At 42.3% G+C, this 25,000-nt stretch overlaps 4 protein-coding genes across 9 annotated transcripts in view; 2 read left to right on the forward strand and 2 right to left on the reverse strand.

Moving 5' to 3' along the window:
• Nucleotides 1-585: 585 nt before the first annotated feature.
• Nucleotides 586-1,999, reverse strand: LOC134183918 (serine/threonine-protein kinase 35-like). The gene is made up of 2 exons (XM_062651509.1): nucleotides 754-1,999; nucleotides 586-680 (listed from the first exon to the last, which is right to left on the reverse strand). Exons 1-2 carry the CDS (start codon nucleotides 1,831-1,833, stop codon nucleotides 669-671), a joined length of 1,092 nt encoding a protein of 363 aa, XP_062507493.1. The 5' UTR covers nucleotides 1,834-1,999; the 3' UTR covers nucleotides 586-668.
• A 4,555-nt stretch (nucleotides 2,000-6,554) lies between these two features.
• LOC134189978 (histone RNA hairpin-binding protein-like) lies at nucleotides 6,555-9,988 on the reverse strand. The gene is made up of 6 exons (XM_062658383.1): nucleotides 9,933-9,988; nucleotides 9,600-9,878; nucleotides 8,084-8,164; nucleotides 7,850-8,023; nucleotides 7,571-7,786; nucleotides 6,555-6,869 (listed from the first exon to the last, which is right to left on the reverse strand). Coding segments are annotated over exons 1-6 (924 nt in total). The 5' UTR covers nucleotides 9,935-9,988; the 3' UTR covers nucleotides 6,555-6,697.
• Nucleotides 9,989-10,059: 71 nt separating this feature from the next.
• On the forward strand, nucleotides 10,060-14,518 carry LOC134188913 (serine/arginine-rich splicing factor 12-like). Its single transcript, XM_062657125.1, has 6 exons — nucleotides 10,060-10,175; nucleotides 11,419-11,523; nucleotides 12,495-12,598; nucleotides 13,215-13,290; nucleotides 13,348-13,383; nucleotides 14,196-14,518. The coding sequence occupies exons 1-6, from the start codon at nucleotides 10,105-10,107 to the stop codon at nucleotides 14,380-14,382; spliced, it is 579 nt and encodes a 192-aa protein (XP_062513109.1). The 5' UTR covers nucleotides 10,060-10,104; the 3' UTR covers nucleotides 14,383-14,518.
• A 661-nt stretch (nucleotides 14,519-15,179) lies between these two features.
• The window catches only part of LOC134180846 (disintegrin and metalloproteinase domain-containing protein 12-like), a 20,772-nt gene continuing 10,951 nt past the window's right edge, over nucleotides 15,180-25,000 (forward strand). For all 6 annotated transcript variants that reach the window (XR_009970042.1, XR_009970043.1, XR_009970044.1 and 3 more), the window contains exons 1-13: nucleotides 15,180-15,311; nucleotides 15,380-15,468; nucleotides 15,533-15,612; nucleotides 16,688-16,754; nucleotides 16,837-16,919; nucleotides 20,080-20,137; nucleotides 21,029-21,095; nucleotides 21,419-21,498; nucleotides 21,561-21,620; nucleotides 21,699-21,770; nucleotides 21,834-22,000; nucleotides 23,276-23,360; nucleotides 23,417-23,498. Coding sequence is in view for 3 of the 6 variants with exons in the window: in XM_062648034.1 (XP_062504018.1) it covers nucleotides 15,242-15,311; nucleotides 15,380-15,468; nucleotides 15,533-15,612; nucleotides 16,688-16,754; nucleotides 16,837-16,919; nucleotides 20,080-20,137; nucleotides 21,029-21,095; nucleotides 21,419-21,498; nucleotides 21,561-21,620; nucleotides 21,699-21,770; nucleotides 21,834-22,000; nucleotides 23,276-23,360; nucleotides 23,417-23,498 (1,060 nt within the window). In the remaining 3 variants the exon portion in view is untranslated. The remainder of the gene's footprint in view (nucleotides 15,312-15,379; nucleotides 15,469-15,532; nucleotides 15,613-16,687; nucleotides 16,755-16,836; nucleotides 16,920-20,079; nucleotides 20,138-21,028; nucleotides 21,096-21,418; nucleotides 21,499-21,560; nucleotides 21,621-21,698; nucleotides 21,771-21,833; nucleotides 22,001-23,275; nucleotides 23,361-23,416; nucleotides 23,499-25,000) is intronic.

Raw genomic sequence — 25,000 nt, forward strand, 5'->3', positions numbered from 1 at the left:
GTTTTTGTCCATACGATTCATGCCATCATATCTAGTTATGAAGTCATTGATATCAAAATTGGTACAGGTCACCTGGTGTTTACACGTTTGGCTAGCATGAGGGATTAACAACATGCCAGGGATAGGATGTATGCCATGAAGGGTGTCACTGTATCATCACAAACTAAACAATGTTTTTGAGTGTATGGCATGCCAAGGGTGAAGACATTCTAATGTCACACATACAAGGAATTTGCATAAAATGCAGGATGCTTGGAGTTGTGATGAAATTCCTCAACAATGGAGGCCACTCATGCAACCTTTCGTTATGACTGTAAGACTACTTGATATCAATTTGTAGAAAGCAATGAAGCGAGGTTATTTGAAACGAATTAGTTTGATACTCCCTGGTCTGCCTCTGTCTTGCAAACTTGACAAACAATATCTTCTTGTATGGAAGTGAATTAATTAAAGATGCTGCATTAATATTAATTAGTAGTAAACTTACTTTATCTCTAGGCTTGCAAAGAGGTTTCTAACACCTCCTGAGACGGTTTAGCTAATTGGTTTTCAAAAGTTGTTGGGAATCCTCACTACAGCCTTTACTTGAAACCTGTTTGAAACCGTTTTAATGCTCTATTGTACACAATCCTATAGATCACCACAAGACTTGATCAGAACTTCTATATTTAACACAATTTCTATAGTTATAAGAAAAGACAAACAACGACATCAAACTACAGTATTAGTCTGTGAAGTTCATGATTGTCTCACATCATGTGTACCAGTATATGGTTGATTAGCTGGAACTACTTCACGTGGGTACTGGTTATGAGCTTGCAATGCTTCCATACGTTGAATATCTTGAAGGCGCTGCAGTGTTGATAGAACCGTCTCCATAATATACCGATCGTCGGGGTAAAACTTCAGCATTCGATCAATCAAGTGACGCTCTCCATCGGTAGCAATACTAAGTTGTAAAAGTGCACTAGGCGGCCACCTTTGAGACAAAAAATCAGAATGCAGTAAATGCCCATAACACATTAGACAGCCTTGCCAATCAGCATATGGAGCCAGAATATTTCCTGTGACTGGTGCCTTGATTATAGCTACAAACACTATCCCCAACGAGAAAACATCACATGCCTTGGTGTAATGACCACTGAGAACTTCAGGTGCAATATACATTGCAGTGCCCACTACTGATGACAAATATTGATTCAAATGCATTCCTGTTGCACATTGACCTGATAAGGCATTCTCCTGCATATCCCACGCAGCTTTTGCCACGCCAACGTCTGCTATCTTGAGGCAATTATCAGAATCAATTAGTATGTTGTCAGGCTTGAGATCACGATGTATAACGCCTTGGGAATGTACAAACTCCATCCCTTCAGCCAACTCTCTGCACCATTGAAGTCTTAGCTCCTCTCGTGGTCTGCCATTTCTCAACAGGTAACTGTTGAGATTACCGCCAGGACAATATTCCATCACGATTCCTACACCTACTAGCTCATCCGTCTGAAACTTATAGCTATCGAGGTACCCGATGACGTAAGGATGACGCAACTTTCCTAGTAGATTTGCCTCCTTTTCTGCATCAGCCAGACCTTTATTCAGTCTAGCTATAGCCATAGATCTCGAGTCGTCCGGTGGTTGCAGCTGAGCAGGAATGGTAATGGTAACAAGCTTTATAGCGACGTCAATATTACGAGTTTGGTCTCTTGCCAGGTAAACAACACCAAATGACCCACTTCCAAGTTTTTCCCTGAGAGCATAGCGATGACCACGTGCAGAATCAGTACCAATTTGAAGACCGAACTGTGAGGCGCCTGAGATTAGAGGAACAGCCATGGCTCACGGCCGTTACGCCTGCGCAACTTAGTTTGCACGTGCTCAGTCACGTGGAATTGCGCAATCGCCAACATACCATCACTTCCTGTAAAACGTTTTCCATTCTTTCTTCTATGTCTGAATGACAATAAACGAACAACGTGCAAGAAAGCAAGTGCAGACGTTCATACCATAACTTTATAGATTGTAAGTCTCATAGCACGTTTCTAAATGAGTCACACTTCCATGATAACTACAGAGGTCGTTTTCACTGTTATCTCACATCTCCGGGTTTTTGCAGATATAACAATGATCACAAATAAGACTCATGTGAGACACCACAGCCACCGTCGCTCGGCTTTGTGTACGCCTCGTAGAAATAACCATACAGATTCGAGTCTTTTGACACGTGACTTGGCTCCTAGCTGACTGAAAATGTAAGCCGAGACTGAACTCGTCTACAAGGTGCTTCCACCTTGTTTCTCGATGCAAAAGGTGCAGCTACTTTATCCAAACGCAGGGCAACGGCCAGCCGATGAGAAAACAAGAACAAAGATCATGAAACATCGTCGTCAACAGCATGAACCTCTCTAGATCTCTGCTGGAGAACAACAGTATGAAACACGTTATACAGCCGACGATTGCAAACACAGACACGTGCTGCCACTCACCTCTGCAAGATATACGAAGGAATTGACCGCGAGGACAGGCTAGCGTACACATGTGTAACAGGTTTCCCACAACACGTCTCTCGATTGGGTCCTGCTCCTTGACGGGATGGCCGTAACACTTACGGCTAACGTTATAAAACATCTGGACTAACAGCACGTCCAAATACTAGTAGAGCTCTCAACTCAACAGGAAGTACGTGCTCTACAACCAGCACGATACGACACATACACACACCAAGAGTCTATTGTCTTGGACTAACGTTTACATAATAGCGCAACGTGTCAACAAGTCTAGCTCCTCCCAACATTCTTATGTTACTAACACGCCCAACTATTACACATGTACACAAGAAATGGTTTCCTGGAGAACTTCTTTGCAAGGATCGACCGCAGATTTGTACGAGCGACGACCTAATCAACGTCAGAGACAGGGAACGCGGACAACTAGTGACACAAGAACGGAAGCATGGTCATTTTATACTACTGTAGTTATAGCACTAAAATATGACAAGATGGCCTAGGTCACGTGCCTAGAGAAATTATGCCTAGCAACTTGGGATGTAAGTAAAATCATATCTATGGTAAAATGCACTTTGCCACAAAAACTTGCTAATGGTGTACCAACACTGGTTTACAAAACACTGGTTCCTTGAATTTGAATGGTACACGTGTAGCAGTTCTTTACCTCATCACTCTCTCATGTCCTTTCCTTACTCCATACACTACTAAGACACACTACTTAAGACTATACAGAAACAGTTAACGAGTATACAAGTGTCGTCAGTCTAGTCTATGGATATGGTGCATCACGTCATTTCTGTAGGAGAGCTTCACAGGTAATGTGGCCCCAGATTCAATCAAGAGGACGTCAGTACAAATGTCTAGACCACAAAAACAGGATTCTCCAGTTGTACAAGATAGATGTTGAAGCAGATGATGTTTCTGTGCATCCTACCAATTTCTGTGTCTGCTGCCATCTAGTGATGCATTGATACACAAAGAGGCAAGGAGCCTCTATTCTTGTACCTCTCTGCAGAGAGTGGATGGTACACTCAGAAAACTGCAACACCTGCTCCAGTTGTCAGCAACTGAAGAAAGGAGGAAGACCATCCAAAGAGTGAAAAAGAATCAGCTTGTTCCCACAGGTCAGTCAGCAATCAAATTGACTGACCTAATCCAACAAATAGAAACAGTAGCACCAGAAGTCATATATGTTCAGAAGACTTTATTCAAACAATCCAACTATCTCATTTCATCCAATTTGAATCAGCTCTGTACCTGTTTGACTCGTTCAAGTGCACCCTGTGTGAAAAGTTGTCAACATCCCAGTTGAACTCCAATGCAACCATTTAATGTGCAAGAAGTGTGCCATTCAACATTTGCATCAGTCTCCCTTGTATGACAGTCCCCAGTGCCAGCAGCTATACAAGAAGAACATCAAGAGCCCACCATTAGTATCACTACAGTAGAGATGGTCATGCCACAGGTCACACGGCATCGGCCAATAGTCAAAAAGCGAAAGGCAGAAACTACAATTGGCATCTTTGATAGCGGTAGAGGTCTGTAGAATGCGCTGCGAGTAAGAATAAAAACAAACAAACCTGACTCCGCCATCTTTGGGTCTCGATTCTTCCATTACGGCGAGGCGTACATCGGTAGGATCTCCAACGAACTGAATTCTAGTGAGCCAAATAACTGGATTACAGCGAAAGTCCTCGCAAAACCCGGAATCCGGCAAAACAGGAGGACGAGAAATGTGTCGTTTCACATGCTACAAAGGCCTTCAAGATTTCCAGAGATCTTCGACAGATAGCGACACTACCCAATTGTGTGGTCATACCCTAAAAGACATGTACAGCCTAGGCTTTCTGCAGTGTCTGTGCGCAAACGCCGATCCACTCGAGCAAACCGGTCTTTTTTATTAACTGAGCATAGTTAATTAAAACGGCCGTGAGCTATACACACGCATGTAGCTTTAGAGGTGATTTGAGACTAGCTAATCAACACAAGATCTTTCGAAATTGAAGGTATACGCCCTTCTATAATGTGTGTGTGTGTGTGTGTGTGTGTGTGTGTGTGTGTGTGTGTGTGTGTGTGTGTGTGATTGCTGTATCTACTTGCACAGTAGATTTGTAATCATCAACAAAAAAGGGCTTTTATGGGTAAGAACCAATACTGTCGTGGATTTCTTGAATTTAGAAGTAATGTTGTCGTTCATGGATTTACAAGATAAAGCTTCATTTTGAGTTATGGTGATTTCTCAGTGCACACGTGTTACCTCTATCTACTGAGTATTTACAACTGGAAGTTGAGCCAAATCAAAATATTGGCCCGTAGTATTCCTATTTAATGTACAAGGCAGTGTTTCCACTGGACGACCGCCAAATAGCCAAATGCTACAAATAAATGTCGCTGGCGAGAAAATAGTAATACCTCCTTGCCAATTTGGCTAGCTGTTACAGTACCGTGTACGCCTTCCTCTGGATCAGATCTTGCAAGCACAGTCACTAGAGTGTGCTAACAATGGCAATTAGATATGGAGCTCCAGGGACTAAAGGGGCGATATCTCACACTTGCTCTGTTTATGTCATGCACATACTCTTTGTGTACGGCTTCCGTAAGTGTAGGACTAGAAATAACACAAGTGGAGATGACAGTCGTGGTTGTGAAGATGACTGCTGTAGTAAAACAAAAGCAGATCGATGGTATAGAAACCATGAGGAAGACGATGATGATGACAACTTTATCATTGAATCAATGATGCTGAACGTTGATGATGCTGAATATAGAAGGGCCAAAACTTCAAGACTTTGATTTTGACAGAACTTTTAAATTTTGGTATAAAAACTAGGAAGGATGGCAATGAACGCTTGAAGTCTGGTTTGTAGACTTTGTCTCTCCAAAGTCACATTCCATTGAGTACATCTCATGATCTGGTGACATAGATCACCAAAATCAATTTGCCAAAATTATTAGACATTTGGGACCATTTCGTCAAATATTAGTGTCACCAAATTTCCCAGTCTATGGTGTATTGAGAGACGCATACATCCAATACACTAGGTGATATCATATAAAGTATGCATTCCTTATGACTCAAGAGTTACCTTTGTAACAGACAACAACAAACAGTGGTAGTAAAAAGTGTCTGCTAAGGCAGCAGTAAAACAAGCATCCACGCTGTAATAACGTGCACCAGTCGGCACACTACGAACCACTCAGTATACAAGTGAAAGGTAGAACAATGACTATATTGACTTAAACAGACTGAGCAAGGAGGCAAATCGTTGCCACCTGTTATTTTGTGGGCATGCAAAATAAGATGTATGGCTATCCAAAGGCTTCTGACTGTCTCCAGGTAGTTGTGCGGTGTGTAAACACTTCTTTCTGCATAAACTGGCATTGCCGTCATGTAATATTCATACGAAAAGGTACACCATTATGGAGCAATTAATATTGCTACTCAGAGTTACACAAGTTGTATAGAGTTTTCATGTTGAACAATCTGCAAATCAATCAGAGACAGCGCTCGAGTGTATGGCCACTAAAACTTGCACACTCAACGGGATGTGTAACTTGGGTCATTTGCTGTATGATACAGCACATGTCATGCATAGTCATACCAACCAAGGGTATACAGTACACACCCTCAACTTCCAGAACGGCAGGTAAAGCACACTGAAACTCATATATAGTGTGCCACACATTCGGCCCAGTTGTTGTCGACTGCCATGCGCTTTACCCTCATAGACATACACTGTCTAACTGAATGAAGTCCCTATGTCTGTGTAGTGGTCACCGTGCATGCCCAATTCAGCTACAAGAAAGAGAAAGTCTCTACTGTAGCTCATCGGTTTAGAATAATGAAGGTTTGACTAGAGACGTTGACATGTGCAACTGCACTTTAAGAAAACAGGCATTTTGGCAAGAAATCTGATGAAAACCTTTGCCACTAAATAATCACTACGTCTCACAGTTGCTTGTGTTAGCTGCCAGGTCACTCTCATGCATACAATATTAGCAGCTTGTGTCTGTGTATTCAAGCTTTCGTTCTCGTCACCAAATGTCGGTTGTCATTGCAGATATATATTCGACTGAAATTCAACACGTTCAAGTCGTCTATACACGTAATAGTAAAAACTCCGAAAGTTAATGATCTGCTAAGATAACGATAGTAATGAAAGTTAATATCAATCAACTGTTCACGAATAAAATCAGTCATCGTCGTCTCCCATCAGGAGACTCCAGTCACTCATTGGAATGTTGACTTCCCAATCGATTTCTGACATTTCGTCATCTTCGTCTTTGATCGAGTTGCTTCCCGAAAAATCGACGTTTTCTTTGTCTTCTTCGCCGAGTTTTCTTATGCCGTCGTCCAACGACTCCCTAATTTATGAAGTTATTGATATCAAATTGATACAGGTGTTTGCACATTTTGGTAACATGCAGGATGGGTGGATCACATGACGGGATGTGTGGCCATGCGGGGTGTTAGTGTATCACATACGGAAATGTTGTTGAGTGTGTGGCATCATGCCAGGGGCGGAGGCATTGTGTACAAGCAATCAGCATATAATGTGTTTGGAGTTGTGGTGAAATTCATTGGCAACGGAGAGTCAGACCGCTCGTGCATTCTTTATATTCGACTATAGACTGGCACCGAGTTGGTCATTACCGTTACCGTATTTCCTCGAATAGTAACCCCTGCGTTACTATATTTTCAATGTCTGCTATCATAGTGCAAGTTGAAGTGTGTGTTGTGCGTGTGTGTGTGTGTGTGTGTGTGTGTGTGTGTGTGTGTGTGTGTCACAGTGTGTTAGCAACACACACCCCTAGATTAAAAACTCTGACATCCATGTCATGGTTACTAATCGAGGAAATACAGTATGTCAATGGTATGAGGGCACCCCAACAATATCAACCGATTCTCTCGCTCACATGTGCCAACACCCATTCCCATCCCAGGGAACGAACACCCAATCAGTCAGTCACCAGACTGACACCCATCACTCAGTACTACAGTACACCAACATGCACTAAACGGTGTGACATCATTGTATGCAATACGTCCACACGAGAGCACTCACCAGCCTGTGAGCGTCATACTCGCCGGATCAAACTCCTCCTCTTCGTCCTCGTCGTTTCCATCCTCCTTCGACTCCTCGCTACATGCAGAAATGAGTCGCGGTGGGTCCCAGTTGTGTAGCTTTACCCTCCACTGTCTGATTCGTCCGTCGAACGCTCGTTTGCTACACACGGCTTTCTTATCAGGAGTTAACGGATCCATCTTAGTCCTTGCGTCTCTACACACACATCGCAATGTTAACTAACCGAAACGTCAACCGACTGACGAGACAAGCGATCACTTTGGAACGGCTTTGATGTATCGGTCGTACGCGATCGTGTTCTTCCCGAAGTCGATCTGCTTCTGTCTCTTTTCGATCCGATGCTCGGTCAGATCGTCGATTGACTCTTTGTCGATTGACGTGTCGTGCACGTCTGGCTCTCGCTCGACAAACAACGGTTTTCTTCCCTTCGTTCTAACAATCAAGAAGTGGTGAGAAGATCGGTAATTAGGGAAATCAATTGGGTGGGTTTACGAGCGTTTTGTGCGCTGCTTAGTCGGCCAAGATCGTTTCTGTTTCCATTTCGGTTGTTTAGAGCCAATCGGTGATCTCAAGCTATGGTGACAGTCAGGCAGGAGTTGGTAGTGATTACACACATAGAGTTGTGCATCTTGTCAAGTACTAAATTATTTTAAATTTGATTTAATAAATTAGTTATTTAATCCGTTACATTATTTAATTAAATGTTTTTAATTTAATGTTTAGTAAAAAAATAATATTAAAAAAAAAACATTTATTTAATATTAATGATTAGTTATAACAAATTAATTTTTAAATGAAATCAATAAAGTTATAATGTAACTATGTTTATAGTTTGTCAATAGGCGTTTGTATTAGTCTTTCCATTGATATTGGTATTGGCATTTATTGATTAATAAAATAGAAAAAATAAAGCTCAAACTGTGTGTGTGTGTGTGTGTGTGTGTGTGTGTGTTCACGTTTGGTGACCACGTCTTTTGTCCGTTCGCAACCAAAATCGGCACACACATTCAGCACGCACAGGGGAAGGTATACGTAAAAAATTAAAAAAATTATGTACCGAGTCGCCTCTCGAGGGGTTGACCCCCGTGTAAAGTTTCTCGATGACGCACACGCTACACATTCCAGTTCATTCGAACACACGCCCACACCGGTCCTGTGTAGACTGTATGCATCGTCGTCCTTCGCAAAGCTTCAAGTGATCGAATATCTCTTGCCGACGAAACTTACTCTTCTAGTGCTTTCGTTTCTCTCCAAATTCTGATTGCATTTGCAACGAATCCAACCTACACGTTTTCTGCAGCAAGCACTACACGGGGAGTGTGTCGATTTCTATCGAAACAAGCGCGAAGAGCAAGATTCGAATTCATTCAGCATATCCGGGACCTAGCAACAAAGATTGCTCGTGACGTGTCCACAGACCTATCTTTACACTACAGGATCTTGCCCGTATGAAGGACGGGCCATGTATACTAGTAAAAAATAAAATAAAAACAAAAAAATAAAATAAAAATAAAATAAAAATAAAAGTAAATTAATATAAAATAAAATAAAAATAAAATTAATATAAAATAAAATAAAATAAAAAAAAATAAATAGAAAAATATAACATAAAATAAAATAGAAAATAGAAAATAAAACAAAAAATAAAAATTAAATTAATATTAAATAAAATAAAATAGAAAACAGAAAATAAAATAAATATAAAGAATAAAATAAATAAAAACAAAATACAAAATAAAATAAGTAAAATTTAATATTTGTAAAAATTGTATCAATATTTAATATTAAATTTAACATTTTAGGTTGTCATTAATATTAATATTTATTTATTAAAAACATAAAAAATTTATAATATAAAAAATTATGTTTATATTAATTACAAAATATCAACATACTTTAATATATTAATTAAATACTAATTAATATAAATAAATTTAATTTTAAAAATTGTAAATTTAATATTCCAAACAGCCTAGTCTTCCCAATGTTTCCAAACATTACACTTCACCTGTCAAAGTCTTCACTGCCTGTCCTCCCAGACGGCAACTCAACACAACAACCCCGTCTCTCCACCTCATCTCTCTGTCCTCTTCTCTCTCTTCTTCTCTCACCGTTTCCCGCCTTGTCGTTCTCCAAATACGTCAGCGGCCTCCTAGCTTTTCCCGCCACCAGGATAGCTCCCGGTGTCCCGAGTTTTGGCCAATCTTCGCCCTTCAGCTGCAGACGACTAGAATCGGAACTCGGCGAAACATCGCTCCACGGTTTGCGTTGTCCGATCATCAGCGACCTGGAGTAGACACGGCTAAGCTTAGAATCACGTTCATAAACGAGACATGCTTACATGAGAGAACCTTCTGGCGAGCGCGGGAATTGACAGTATTGAATGGCGCGCGTCAACTTCTCGTCAGCCAATCAAATTGTTGCATTACTCATCCGGGAGTTGTTTGTCAAATTATCCGGGCTATTGTTTATCCGGGCGTTTGAAAGTGTTAATCGATTGTTTGGTGTCTGGGATGTCGCGCTCGGCGGTAGACCGCTCTGCGAACACGTCTCTCTATGTACGCAATCTCAGCTACAGCTGTAGGTAAGAGGCAGTCGCACACGATTTGGCCTTAAAGGTAGAAACCCGTTTTTTTCGGACTGCACAAGCGCTACATGAAGCTGCAGGCGTGTTGCAGCACTCTCTGTAAAGTACTAAACGTATGTTATAAACAGCGGGGAGAGGTCTAGCGTTCTGAGAAGGTGTTTATCTCTTATCAGTGAAGCGGCTATGTGGCGTGGTGGCTGACTGGCCATTGCGCATGCGCAGTTGCGATAAATTGGCGTTACGCTATGTACATGTCATAGCCTATTGTGGCTATTAATTAACTTAAATCTGTGGCTTAGCAAGTGCGTGTACAGTTTACATATTTTATATATTGGAAGCAGCAATGGTTGTGTGAAGTGTCACTCAAGGATGCCTTGTTTGAGCATGCGCAACTAGATGCCTCTGCCTGAATAGGCACTTGAGGCTATTAATAAGGCATAAATCAGTTTATAATTTTTTTGAATTTTTTGGCGCCTATTTGGATATTTACGGTAGTTACTATTGGTATTGCTGGCGATGCTGTTGAAAATTGTGATTGATTGGGAAGATGCTACATACACAAAAGGGCAAAAATGTTACATACTGTTATACAGACAGGCTACATTCAACAACTTTACACTGGATGGACACTACATTGAGGGAGCCCTTGCATCGCAATTCCAGTGACTGGTTGAACTGATCAGCGTAGCCAGAAATTTACTACTTGATATTAACACAATTTTAATGTCTTTATGGATTAGTTAGTTAATTAATTAATTTTTGTATTAATTATTATTTGAATCTGTACCCAGAAATCGACGATCAAACAGTCAGGATGGCATGAGTTGCACCTACCCAGTTGACGCACAAACCCAGGGGTGTACCCAGGCATGTTTCCAGGTTGCTCGGAAATTCCACCAAGAGGTGGGCGTCACCCTTACTTATTCCTTCTCTAGATCCTTTTTAGAGACGGTAATGTAGATTATCTTAATTAAAAATCTATTTGTTAGATCCATGAATTGATGCCCTGCAGCTGTAGCAAACAGGATTTAGATGTGAAGAGTGGATGGGCCACTGACAGTCACACCCATTGATTTCTCTGGGTCTGGCCCGGGTGGGCCCATGCCTGGCTATGCCACTGAACCAATGGAACCTTATGTACATTGTATATTCGAGTTCAAATCATACTGTGTTGTGTGAAATTGGATTTTGAATCGCATCACAAGTTTATTAGTTTGTTGTATTTGTTTGTGCTTTGCAGACCTGAGGAGATACGTCGAATGTTTGGGAAGTATGGAGCGATCGTTGATGTCTACATACCACTGGATTACTACACCAGGCAGCCGAGAGGCTTTGCTTACGTTCAGTATCCTCTCGCTGACAGATCACATCATTGTTGTCTTCTCACCTTGGGATGGGATTTTTGGTGTATTTGGTTGCGGCATGAATGTTTGTGCCGTTGCAAGTTGTCAACACTACCCTCTATATTTCAATTAGGCCGGGAAAATATTTATTAAAGGGGCGTGGCATATGAGTAGCTATGGTGATGAAACATGTTTATTGAGACAAGATTAATTTTAAATTTTAATTGAAATTTAATTTAAATTGTGATGGGGAAGTGATGATGAGGAAATGTTGGGAAAAACTGGAGTGTTCGTGTTGTGTTGTGATCTTGGGTTAGTGTTATCTACTGATGTTGACGTCCTGCGTGTAAAAATTGTTATAAATGTTTATGTCACTAAGATGGATGGATGACTAGCATTGACTCCTAAAAACATTTTCGTGCCAGATTGAGTGCATGTTAATGTCACTTTTGTAACTTACCAACCAGTCGTGCCTTTGGTTGCTGTGTGTGTGTGTGTGTGTGTGTGTGTGTGTCTGTGTGTCTGTGTGTCTGTGTCTATGTCTGTGTCTGTCTGTCTGTCAGTCAGTGTGTGTGTCTGTCAGTGTGTGTGTCTGTCAGTGTGTGTGTGTGTGTGTGTGTGTGTGTGTGTGTGTGTGCCTGTCGGTCTGGCTGTCTGTCTGTCTGATATGATTGTCGACTTTGTTGTTGGGTCTGGTAACAGAAATGGCAAAGTTGGTGTGAGTGGTCAGGGCAGAGAGCTCAAAGCAAAAAAGAGCCAATGAGAAAAGCGCGAACAAGACAAGCAAGCATGCAAGCATAAGCGATCACTACATATTACAGTATAAAGCATGAAGCACAAGGTTTGCTAAAGACCGTCACGCAGCTAAAGTTGCAAAAGAGCGAAAAAGAAAAAAGCTCTCGAAAAAGTCTATGATAAAGATTTCATTTGAGGTTGGTGTGTGTGTGTTGTTTTTCCTTTACGTTTGCCGCAGATTTGAAGACGTTCGCGACGCACAGGACGCGTTGCATTATTTGAACGGCACAGCGCTGCATGGGCGTGAACTGGAGATACAATATGCTGAGGGGGACCGCAAAAGTGAGTGTGTGAGGCCCCTCGGTTCAGGGGTGACCTCCAGGGTGACCAACTGGCGCTATGGTGCCACATGTGGCACCAGAGGCTGGTCTTGGGCACCATGCAAGCAAACATTTGGCACCAAGGCTTGAACCCAGTCAAGCAGATGGTGCATGACGTCATGACTGTAACTGAAGCAGTGATTCTGTGAACACAAGGCATCACTTATGTCATGTGTCTGTGTGCCTGCCTATCAGTCTGTCTGTCTATGCACACATGCATACATGCATCATGATACATACATACATGAGCATGTACAGTACATGGTACATACATACGTACATGAGTCTGTCTGTATGTATGTATATGTATAAATGTGTGTATGTACTATGTAGGTAGCTTCAAACAAGGTGCATGTGTCCGCGTGGACGTGTCATTTCCTTGCGCACCATGCACCAGGATGCGTTCAGTTCCTGGTGCCACACCAACGCGCCGGCGTTATTCAAACTTGACCACCCCTGGAAATCCTTTTCTAGACATCTAGGCTTCTGTCGTGTACTCTACACATCTCATCTTGCATTCTTCACGTTTTGCGTTCGATTAGAGATTCTCTACGACTAATTTGCGACCTTTTTTTCAGCTCCGACGCAGATGAGAGGGCGCGAACGCGGAAGCGGAGGAGGAGGAGGAGGTTACTACGGGAGATCTCCGAGATAGTTGGTGGCATTTGAGAACGTGGTGGAGCGTTGTAGTAATTTGTGGCGTTTGTTTAGTCGTCGTTCAAGAAGCGGTAGCCAACGCAGACGCAGGTGAGCCGCCCGTGCATAAAAGGCGGCATGCGTGCATCTTGCGCATGCTCATGCCGTAAACTCGGGGTGTCCGACTGTGCAATGTCCGTCTCCATATTTGACGTCATCAGGCGACAGTTAGCATCTCGGCAACAGAGTAGGTCAGTATCGGACTTCGATTTCGGAAGGACTACTATGTAGTGCAGTACGTTGTGATGGGCAGATTCTCTACTGGTAGCATCTAGTCTGCATGTGAGTCTTTCCGCCCATATCCGGGTACTGCTGCTTTTGGCTCTTGCTGTTCACAGATGTCAGGGCACGTGGCTAGGATGAGGCAAGACTCATATGATTTTCTAGGTGTGCATAAACAGCCAGAGTGGATGGCTAGAGGACAGCGTAAAAAGTGGCTCCAAACACCAAAAGTCGCTCATTCCCAGGAGGTTGGTATCAACTACTAGTAAGCCTTTCCGGGTTGTAGCCCAAAATTGGAGGTCGAGAAAACGACTGGAAACAGAGTGGCGGCAAAGGGGCTCCATCACACTTTCAAATTTTGCCTCCTCTGATTAGGATGCCTGGCTACAGCCCTGGTTGTCTGGTCTCTCTTAGATCTCTGCCATAACAGTGGGCGTAGAGTAGGAAGATGTTTGAGATTAGAGGAGGAGGGGAGAAGGTGGAGGAGGTGACCCCGAGATCCCCCGTAGCCGTGTGGTTGGTGCTAATAGCCATTGATTCTTAGGCACTCTTAGGTTTGGCGACGGAATGTTTACAGTCGGACACTCCTGATTGTTCATTACGTTTGTACGTCTACATTTTGTGTTTGTTTGCGTACAAAGGCGTAGCCGCTCTCGCTCCGCCTCGCCGCGCTATCGACGGCGCCGTCACCGCTCTCCGTCTCGCAGCGGCGGCAGCAGCCGGTCCGTGTCCAGGTCTCCGGTCAGACGACGGAGCCGCAGCGGAGAAAGGCGTTCGCACTCTCGCGGCAGCAGCCGAAAGGCCAGTCGGAGCGGGTCACGTGATTGATGATTTGGATAGAACTGTTCCGTGAAGTGGACGAGGGAGTGTATGGATGAATGTGTAGATGTGTTTGTCTGTGTATTGCTGTGCTAGTCGTAGTACACATTGGTAGCCAATTAATGCCGTCGATTTTTTTGGTTTTCTCAGTGTGCACAGGCTGTACGTTCCGAAAGACGTTCACTAGCCTCGTACCCAGGCCCTCTTGCACGCCCGGAGAAGAGGGCCTGGGTATGAGGCTAAACGTTCACTAGCCTTCACTCCCAGACCTGTGTAACGCCAATTAAAATCGGCCTCTTTTTAATTGGCGCTTCACCGGTCTGAGAGGTCAAGGCTGACCTTTCGCTAGGCTGCATGCAGTTATGGTCGCGGTCTCAGAGAAAGTGGTGATAGTTTGAAAGCTCTATATTTACTAGGCGCGGAAGCTCTAAGGTACGTCGTACAAACGACTCACCACGCCTACTGTGCATGCGCTTATTGCTTAGTTACTAAGTAATCGAGGGTTTAGCACTATAGTGCTTCTTCATTGGCATGCCAGTAACTTAGAGTAGTCTCTTGCGCAGCCCCTCTCGCGCGCGTGAAGAGCGGAGAGCGGGCGGTGCTTGCACGCGAAATTAACAATCCAAAACCTCAAAGTGGATTACCGTCGTATTGCTTTGTTGATTACCTAATTAGGGAAAAATACCGGTGTTTTAAAAGGGTCGGGGGCCCCCGCAGTACATCTACACAAACATACATCCGGGAATGCAATGCAACCGTACCCGTCAGTGTATCCGTATTAACAACCGACGATAACTCCGAGGCAAACCCGACTGCGCTACTGCTAAATCGTGCTGTTCACGCGTTGTAAACGACACAACAGATAAGGATGCTGACAGTCTCCTCATCTCTCCTGCTACTGATTTCCATCGCAATCAGCTGGCCGCTGTCAGCAGCAAGTGAGCAACAAGACGCGCGATCGCCCTCGCGCGCGTACTCACTCATTCACTCATCTTCATTTTTCTAGGCCTTCCAATCGAGCTGCGCGTGCGTAAATACGACAGAGTGCAAGCTTATGTTGTTTCCGGACGTCTCAAACGCTCGATTCGGCATGCGGTAAGGCGCAAGTGTCTCATTCTGTGTCGACCGACCAGCCAGCTAAATTTCGGTTTTGTTGCAGACGGAGGGAAGCAAGAGAGCACTCAGTGTGAATGTTCACGGTGCTGCGCGTTCGTGGACCATCAGACTGCTGTCGAACAGGTGGAGTAAACGTTGTGCGACTACCAGTGTCGCGGAGGCGGCCTCGACCGCTTTGTGCCAATTGATATGTCGCAATTGTGATTAGCAAGTTACGTCTTGTCGTGTGTTGTTGTACGTGCACTGTTGTGGCGCGCTGTGTGGTTGGTTAAAGGTTGGGTGGTTAGTCGGCCTAATGACGGTTAGCAGAAAGTATGAGGTGGATTTAATGTGATATGTTGCTCAAGATAATGTGGCATGGAGATGCAGCTCCACCTTTTCCGTGTTTTGTATGGGAGGGGCTAGTACACTATAAATTAATTTAATAGTAAGGAGAATGTGGGATGATGACATTGCCAGTGTGATGATGGTATTGTGTAATGGCTGGTCACTTGGCTGTTTTGGTTGGAATAGGCATGGAAGTTGGTTGCCTTTACGAGGAAGTTTGGTTGCTGGTTGTGGTTTGGCTTGAGTTTGTGTTGATTATGAGTGCTTGTTGAGTTGGTGACAGGTTGATGTGTGATCATGGCTGCAGTTGCATTTAGTTCTTGTTTTCTTGGTGTGTGTTGTCTGTCTACTTTGTGGTGTGATGTTTATATGCCTGTGTGTGTGTGTGTGTGTGTGTGTGTGTGTGTGTGTGTGTGTGTGTGTGTGTGTGCATGCTATGTGTTTGTCTCTCTGTCTGTCTGTTTGTCTGTCTGTCTGTCTGTTTGTTTGTCTGTCTGCCTGTCTGTTGTTTGTGGATTCTACTGACACACTTTTTCTGCATATCTTTGTGTGTGTGTGTGTGTGTGTGTGTGTGTGTGTGTGTGTGTGTGTGTGTGTGTGTGTGTGTGCATGCTATGTGTTTGTCTGTCTGTCTGTCTGTCTGTTTGTCTGTCTGTCTGTTTGTTTGCCTGTCTGTTGTTTGTGGATTCTACTGACACACTCTTTCTGCATATCTGTGTGTGTGTGTGTGTGTGTGTGTGTGTGTGTGTGTGTGTGTGTGTGTGTGTGTGTGTGTGTGTGTGTGTGTGTGTGTCTATGTGTCTGTTTGTCTGTCTGTCTGTCTGTTGTCTGTGGATTCTATTGACACACTCTTTCTGTTTTGTATTTACAGAGGTCTCATATCCCCGACTTTTGCATTGACCTACTTTGATGATCATGGCAACGAAGTAGTGAAACAAGTCAGTAGGAAATATCTAACTCTCTGAATCATGTCAGTATGGCATCTGTAATACTTGAAATACGATTTTGTTTTGTGCAAAGGACTCAACGAATTGCTATTATCATGGCAGAGTTGAAGGTGTGAGAGACAGTCATGTTAGCATCAGTACATGCAGTGGATTGAGGTATTTATGCAATACAAAAACTATTATGTCATTACACTTATACCTATCCAACAATTGTAATTGAAATGTGCTGTTTGAGTGTGCATGATGATTTTCGTTTTCTACATCCTAGAATGTGTTGTTAATTGGAAGGTGTTTATGTCTTTGTTTTTTGTTTGATTATGAGCTTAGGCCACTTCAATATGATTCCTCCTTTCCTATTTCCTGCCCTCAAAATGACTATCCTGAACGTTTCAGTTACATGCTTGTTAACCAAAAGGACTTTCCTTTCATGGAATATTGTCATAATGGTGTCAAGGTTTTAAGGACTGTCGCCTAAGACTTGTCAGGTTGTGGCGACAGAATGGACATTGGCGCCATCAGGGCTTTGTTGAGGTCACGTCTATTCACTTTTATTTGGTCAATGGATATCTTCTACAGTAATAGCCACACAAAGTTTACAAAAGGAAACTTATAAACAGATATCTTCTTAAGACCAATGGCCATGCCTGCATTACTTTCATAGACATTCCAGTGCCATGCCTGCATTACTTTCATAGACATTCCAGTAGGAAGTTTATTTTGTCTAAATGTAGCTAGGGGCTAGTGTACTCAACCTCTCTCACATTCACTAATTTAGCTCAGCTGCTGTAGGGCATGCAGGTGCCAACACTTTACTTTTAGCACAAAACACATGCAGGGCCTTCACAAATAGAATAATAGCACCTAAAAGTCCATTGCACCAATAAGTACTAGGGATACTGGATTACATTTGCTGAGGCGGCCAGACCGTTCTCAGCAGGTATAGCCACGCCAAGACTACTACTGCAGTCAAGAGTCTGCTGGTGACAGATGCCTGCTGCCTGAAGGTGAGCTAGTCTGAGTCACTTCAGAGTTCTATACTTCTGTCCTAAAACTCGCGTCTTTATCTTAGACATCCCTGTTGTCAGTGCAAGTGAACACTTCTTTCGTTATTCTGCATTCGTAGCATGTCATATGGTGCATTAGCTAACAAGGAGAAAAAGGATAAGGTAGACTTGGACTTGGACTTGGCATCATTCCAGTCCCCTTTTTAAAAACATGCTGTGAACAGCTAATTGATTTGTCCTAATGAATAATGATAGTGAACCACTGCAAGGCTCCCTGTTGTTATGGGAAACAATGAATTATATTGGAATGGCCTTGTTGGGTGAGCCTGAAGATGTTTTGTCTAGCTTAGTATTGTGACTTTGTCAGTTGATGCATCTTCCACACAACCTTGCTATTACAGGTTGTTGACAAGTAGTACTACATGTAAATGGTTAACCATTCACACTGGCATACTCATTTCCTGGACATTTAGGTTTTCTAGTGCGTAAAAGATATAAGCCTAACACATTATGGTACAGGGTACTGACTTAACGGCAGAGTGCAGTTTTACTGTTTTGCTGGTTTGAACACAGAGACATAGAATGTCCAATTTCAGTTTGGAATGTTGTCATCTTTGCAAGGACTTGCAGACATTCTGTGATGTGGTGGTTACTCATAGAATATCTCCACTCTCTTGTCCTTCTGTGGGTAAGGGTAGGTTCTCAAATGTGTACCAAGGAGAATGATGTCAGTAACACTAGTTTTATCAATCTTGTGCAATGGGTATCAGGATGTTTGGCTGGCATAATGACAACCCACCTCTTCAGTGGCCATCAATGACACAAGCAAATGGGCACCTACATGTCTATCTACAGGTAGACAGGAGTGACATCATCGAGGTGCTGCATGGCATAATTGCATTGTTTGTCACTGTACAAAAGTGATGGAGTCTCAGTCAACCAAATTATCTTTGGTTGATCACCTTGGCTTCATACTGATAGTACTGTACATCTATAGAAGTCTTGCATTGCCACCTTATCACATCTCTTTTGATTTCTTGCTTCATGTATACTTGTAATGATGAGAATAAGGTTGCAGTTTCTCTACCCACTAATTGATGTTTTGTGACCACGAGTAATCATTAGGCTGCATAACTATTAGTGATCTCATAGCTTGTATATTAGTTGCTATGGTGACACTCAAACACTACAGCTCTTGTTTATTGATTGAGGTATTTTATTCCCTTATGGTTAACCACATTGTAGTCAGAACAAGAAGTCTTGTCTTAACCTAACATAATGAGATGATAGCAGCCACATAATCTTGTCTTGCCATGCTCTCACAGAAGATTAAACATTGGGTTAGGGCTGATAAAACTAGATTGGTTGGAGATAGTATTGGCTTTGGCTGCTTTGCTACACGGTTACACACACACACACACACACACACACACACACACACACACACACACACACACACACACACACACACACACACACACACACACACACACACACACACAAGACAGACAGATTCTATTAGTTATGAAACACTTTGGAGCATGGGGATTGATGCATGGAAATTCTTTAAAGAAAATAGCAAAGAAGTCATTGGATGAAGTTGGAAGACTAAATGCAGCGGAGGTTATTGACTTTTGGAGCAAACGCTTTTTAGTCCAACTCCAAAAGTGCAACGCGAACGTCATCTTCAAGCAGTCATCTTCATTGACTGGAGACAACAGATGTGACTTTTATGCCACTCAGTACTTTAGCCACTAGCTAATACTGAGGGCTTTGCATGTAGTATAGCTGCTTTTGTAGTTTTTTTAGTTTCTTCAAATTTGTTTTTGAGTTTGTTGAACACTGATAGTAATCGGATGGCATATAATAATTGCTTGCATTGTGGAAATGTATGATAGATAAACGTTTGAATAAATGTGACAGACAGACAGCAGACATACAGACAGACAGCAGACATACAGACAGACAGCAGACAGACAGACAGACAGATGACTTTGTCACACAATTTTACATACATTAGGTATAGATAGCAGTATAGTTGTAGTGGCCGCATAGAGCCTGCTTAAACTCACCTTCTCTTCATTAGCCTGTAGTAGTGTTCATGTTTGAAATATATGAGGATTGACAGACAGACAGACAGACAGACAGACAGACAGACAGACAAAGACAGACAGACAGACAGACAGACAGAGTCAGACAAACAGTTTATGTTTGTCAATGTCTAGATATCTGAATCGAGTGTATAAGGACTACTATTTAACCATTGTTTTTCTCTCGTCTTCTCACTATACTCTGTTGTGATGTGATTGCAGAGGATTAGTTTACGATGGCAACGAGACGTTCCACATTCATCCTGCAGAAACCAGTACGGTGAGTTCACTTTTGCCATTCTTAATTTCAAACAAGGAAAGTATGCAGGTCCATCTACATTTGTCTAGTGTGTTCACTTATGTGTGCTATCACTTGACTGTCTGTTAGAACATTTAAAAAAATTGAATTTAGTTTTATTGTTTTTATTATTTTTATAATTTTTATTAATTTTTGTTATTTTTATGTTGTCATCACCCTCTAAATAGGTAAATGGGTATTTACTCTCAACTGGCCACCCACCAACCCGGCAGGTAAGTCCCAGAGAGGTACATGTTACGTGTAATCCATATGGCGCTAGTAACTGGCTTATCGACATTGATAGCTTGTTCTACTAGGATTTCGCCAGCTCTGAACAGCATGCCCATTAGATATCAATGACTACCAGGAAAGCACTGATCCTCATAGACAAATAAACAGTGAGAAAGAGCCGACAGACTCGTTTTGTTATATTGCTGTCACCTCATAGCCCGAGATTAAACCCAGGCCATTATGGTCAGAAAACCAGAACTCTAACCACTAGGCTATAGTGGCTTTTGCTATTTTTTATTGTTTGGTATTTATTATTTTTACTTATTTTTATTTATATTTTTTTTATTTATTTTTAGTAATATTTATTATTTTTATTTATTTTTAGTAATATTTATTATTTTTATTTATTTTTAGTATTATTTATTATTTTTATTTATTTATTATTTTTATTTATTTTTATTCTTATACTTTTTTATTTTTTTTATTTTTAGTATTATTTATTATTTTTATTTATTTTTATTTATATTTATTTCTATTTCTATTTTTAATTGTTTTTAGTATTATTTATTATTTTATCTGTTATAGCATATAGCCTGCACATTTGTTATTTATGGTGTTCACTTCTGTATGATTTCTATTTAGGACGAGTTTGATCACATTCTTTTCAAAACGGATGATGTCAGGGATATGCCATCTCTAAGGACATGTGGTAGGCTGCTTATGTATTCGTGGATGCTTGAAGGTTTTTGTCTTTAGTTGCTACAAGATGGACAGACAGAGACAGACAGACAGACAGACAGACGGACGGACGGACGGACGGATGGACAGACAGACAGACAAATAGACAGACAGATGAATGGATTGACAACATACCAACAATCGGACAAACAAGTAGACAGACAACTAACATAGAGATGACCGTTTACAACAGACAATACCAACCAGTCAATCTGCACAGAATCCGGTTGCTATAAGACAGACAAGAATGCATCTACCGACTAAACTATCCAACACGCCGCTGTATGTTGGTAGGAAACAAAAACGACGTCGTTCCTTCTGTCAACGAGTTACTAACGAATCCTCCTCACGTTCATCACTCTCTCCACCATATGGTAAGCCATAAAGCCTTTACTGTGAAACCGAGCGTTCAACCGTCTTCATTCTGTTTGGACAGAAACGTCGTGCTACGAATCAATATGTTGTAGAGCTGGTCATCGTCGCTGACAACACCCTGGTAAGCAAGCAAGCAAGCGTCTATATTGTACATATAGACTGCATTACATCACAGCTGTCTAACGCACACGTTTTCTAGTATAAAGACCTGAATTCGAATGCGACTGCTGTGAGAGACTACTGCGGGCAAGTGGCCAACACAATGGACGGCGTATGCACATCGTTCAGTCACCGAATGTTACACGGGAGTAGCGACGTTTCCGTCATTGTGTAGGTATACAAGAGACTGGGTATGGGGTTTCGTGTTGCTCTCACTCGTGTGGAGGTTTGGTCGGCTGACGACAGAGTTACGATTCACGACAGTGCATTTGACATGCTCGAGGAGTTTACGTCGTATGTTGACAAGTTGAGCTACCATTACGACAACGTCCAGTTGATAACGTGAGCAGTGATTGTAGCTTATCGTTGATGATATATTGGTTGGTTGGTTGGTTTGTTTGTTTCTCTTTTGTGTGTTTTCTTTGTGTTTGCGTGGTTGCTTGTTTGTATGTCTTTCTGCCTTCCTCTATTTGTCTGTTGATTGCCTGTTTGTCTGTCTGTCTGTCTGTTTGTCTGTCTGTCTGTTTGTCTGTCTGTCTGTTTGTCTGTCTGTCTTGCTGTTTGTTTGTCTGTCTATCTACCTGTTTGTCAGTCTTTCTGTTTGTCTGTCTGTCTGTCTGTCTGTCTGTCTGTCTGTCTGTCTGTCTGTCTGTCTGCCTGCCTGCCTGCCTGCCTGCCTGTCTGTCTGTCTGTATGTACGTATGTATGTATGTATGTCTGTCTGTTTGTCTGTCTGTCTGTCTGTCTGTCTGTCTGTCTGTCTGTCTGTTTGTTTGTCTATCTGTCTGTCTGTTTGTCTGTCTGTTTGTTTGTCTGTTTGTTTGTTTGTCCAGTTGTCTGTTTGTCCGGTTGTCTGTCTGTCTGTCTGTCTGTCTGTCTGTCTGTCTGTCTGTCTGTTTGTTTGTCTATCTGTCTGTCTATTTGTCAGTCTTTCTGTTTGTCTGTCTGTCTGTCTGTTTGTCCTGTCTGTCTGTCTGTCTGTCTGTCTGTCCTTCTGTTTGTTTGTCTATCTCTCTGTCTGTTTGTCAGTCTTTCTGTTTGTATGTTTGTTTATTTGTCCGTCTGTCTGTCTTTCTGTCTGTCTGTTTGTCTGTCTGTCTTTCTGTTTGTCTGTTTGTTTGTTTGTCTGTCTGTCTGTCTGTCTGTCTGTCTGTCTGTTTGTTTGTCCATCTGTCTGTCTGTTTGTCAGTCTTTCTGTTTGTCTGTCTGTCTGTCTGTCTGTCTGTTTGTTTTGTCTGTCTGTCTGTCTGTCTGTCTGTCCTTCTGTTTGTTTGTCTATCTCTCTGTCTGTGTGTCAGTCTTTCTGTTTGTCTGTTTGTTTATTTGTCCGTCTGTCTTTCTGTCTGTCTGTCTGTCTGTCTATCTGTCTTTCTGTTTGTCTGTTTGTCTGTCTGTTTGTTCTTGTGTGTGTGTGTGTGTGTGTGTGTGTGTGTGCCTGTATGTGTGTCTGTCTGTGTGTTTGTCCATTGTCCGATTGTATGTTTATTTCTCTGTCTGTTGTCTGTATACTGTATCTGTATGTTTGCCTGTTTGCAGTTGCTTGCGTATTCATATTTCTCATAATATCTTTGCATCATTTTGCTTCAATGACTAATACACATTACTATGTTCATGTAGTGGCAACGACTTTGATGGCAGCACCGTCGGTATGGCTCATGTGAACTCCATCTGTAATAAAAAGTACTCGTCGGGTGTTAATCAGGCAAGCTAGCTAGGACGTCCCTCCTGCTTGTGATATCATTGTGAATCGTTCTGTAGCATCTGAGTGTTCCTGAAAGCGTGGCTGCTGTCATGTCTCATGAAATGGGACATAACTTTGGAATGAATCACGACGATGGACGTATGCATGCACACACACACACACACACACACACACACACACACACACACACACACACACACACACACACCTTGAACCTTGAGTTCTGCCCCATCCACAGTGGGTTTTGACATTGCAGAAGGACCACCCAGAAGAACAATCAAGTGCTAGCGACGGGTCAAATTTGAGAGATGAAGTGTCTTGCTGCATAGAATCAACTCATGTTTTGGTCCATGTACTGGACATTTTACAACATGCAGACAGACAGACAGATAGACAGACAGACCCTGCATTGCAAAATGTATCGTAGACAGAAGTTCAAATATATGTGATTGACAGACAGACAGACAGACAGACAGACAGACAGGCAGACAAGACAGACAGATTATTTTATTGTTACAGATCCTCTACTTGTACACATCCTAAACTTCTATGATGAACCAGTCCTTCACAGCGAAATACTTTAAAACATTAGTGGACTTGGATAATGTCGAAATCAGATACTAAACCATCTAGAGCAAACGTTGATACAAGAAAATGAGTTGATGAAGAATAGGCGACAAATGACAATCCAACTGTGAGACGAAGGCGGACGCCGAGCTCAGAGAGCAGAAAAAAGGTGCATACACAACCATGACTGATAGCAGACGCCAACTGAAGCCACAAGAAAACGACAGACAGACAGGCAGACAGACTGGCAGGCAGACAAGACAGACAGACAGGCAGACAAGACAGACAGACAGACAGACAGACAGACAGACCCTGCATTGCAAAATGTATCATAGATAAAAGTTCAAATGTATGTGATTGACAGACAGACAGACAGACAGACAGACAGACTGGCAGACAGACAGACAGACTGAGAGACAGGGCAGACAAGACAGACTGACAGACAGACAGACAGACTGAGAGACAGGGCAGACAAGACAGACAGACAGACTGACAGACAGACAGACAGACTGAGAGACAGACAGGCAGACGGGCAGACACAGATAGACAAACAAGCAAAGAAACAGAAAGATAGACAGACAAACAGACAGGCAAGCTTCAGAACAATAGTTTTTGATGTCATGTACTATCCATTCGAACCAAGTGGCCAAGCCATTGCAACATTTGTCTTTGAATTTGTTGTTCAATCAGAGTCTCATGAGCAGATTCTAAGTTAACAATATCTTTGTATGTTATGTAACACCAAGAAAGGAACGAATGCAGTGCAGGTGAAAGTATTCAACTTTCTTATGTCTTTTTGGGTTTCAGACAGCCCAAGTCTCACAAGTGTGTAATAGAACAGGGATAATGAGTGTATGAAACACTCAAACTTCACTCTCACTCAATGCACGATTTGCAAATACTCTTTTCCAGATTGCAAATGTCCTGCTGGCTTTTTGAATTCTCTCAAAACACACAGACACACACACACCACACATGCACACAGACACACACACACACACACACACACACACACACACACACACACACACACACACACACACACATGCACACACACACACACACACACACAC

Source organism: Corticium candelabrum, chromosome 1, assembly GCF_963422355.1.
Source record: "Corticium candelabrum chromosome 1, ooCorCand1.1, whole genome shotgun sequence".
Classification (NCBI taxonomy): domain Eukaryota; kingdom Metazoa; phylum Porifera; class Homoscleromorpha; order Homosclerophorida; family Plakinidae; genus Corticium; species Corticium candelabrum.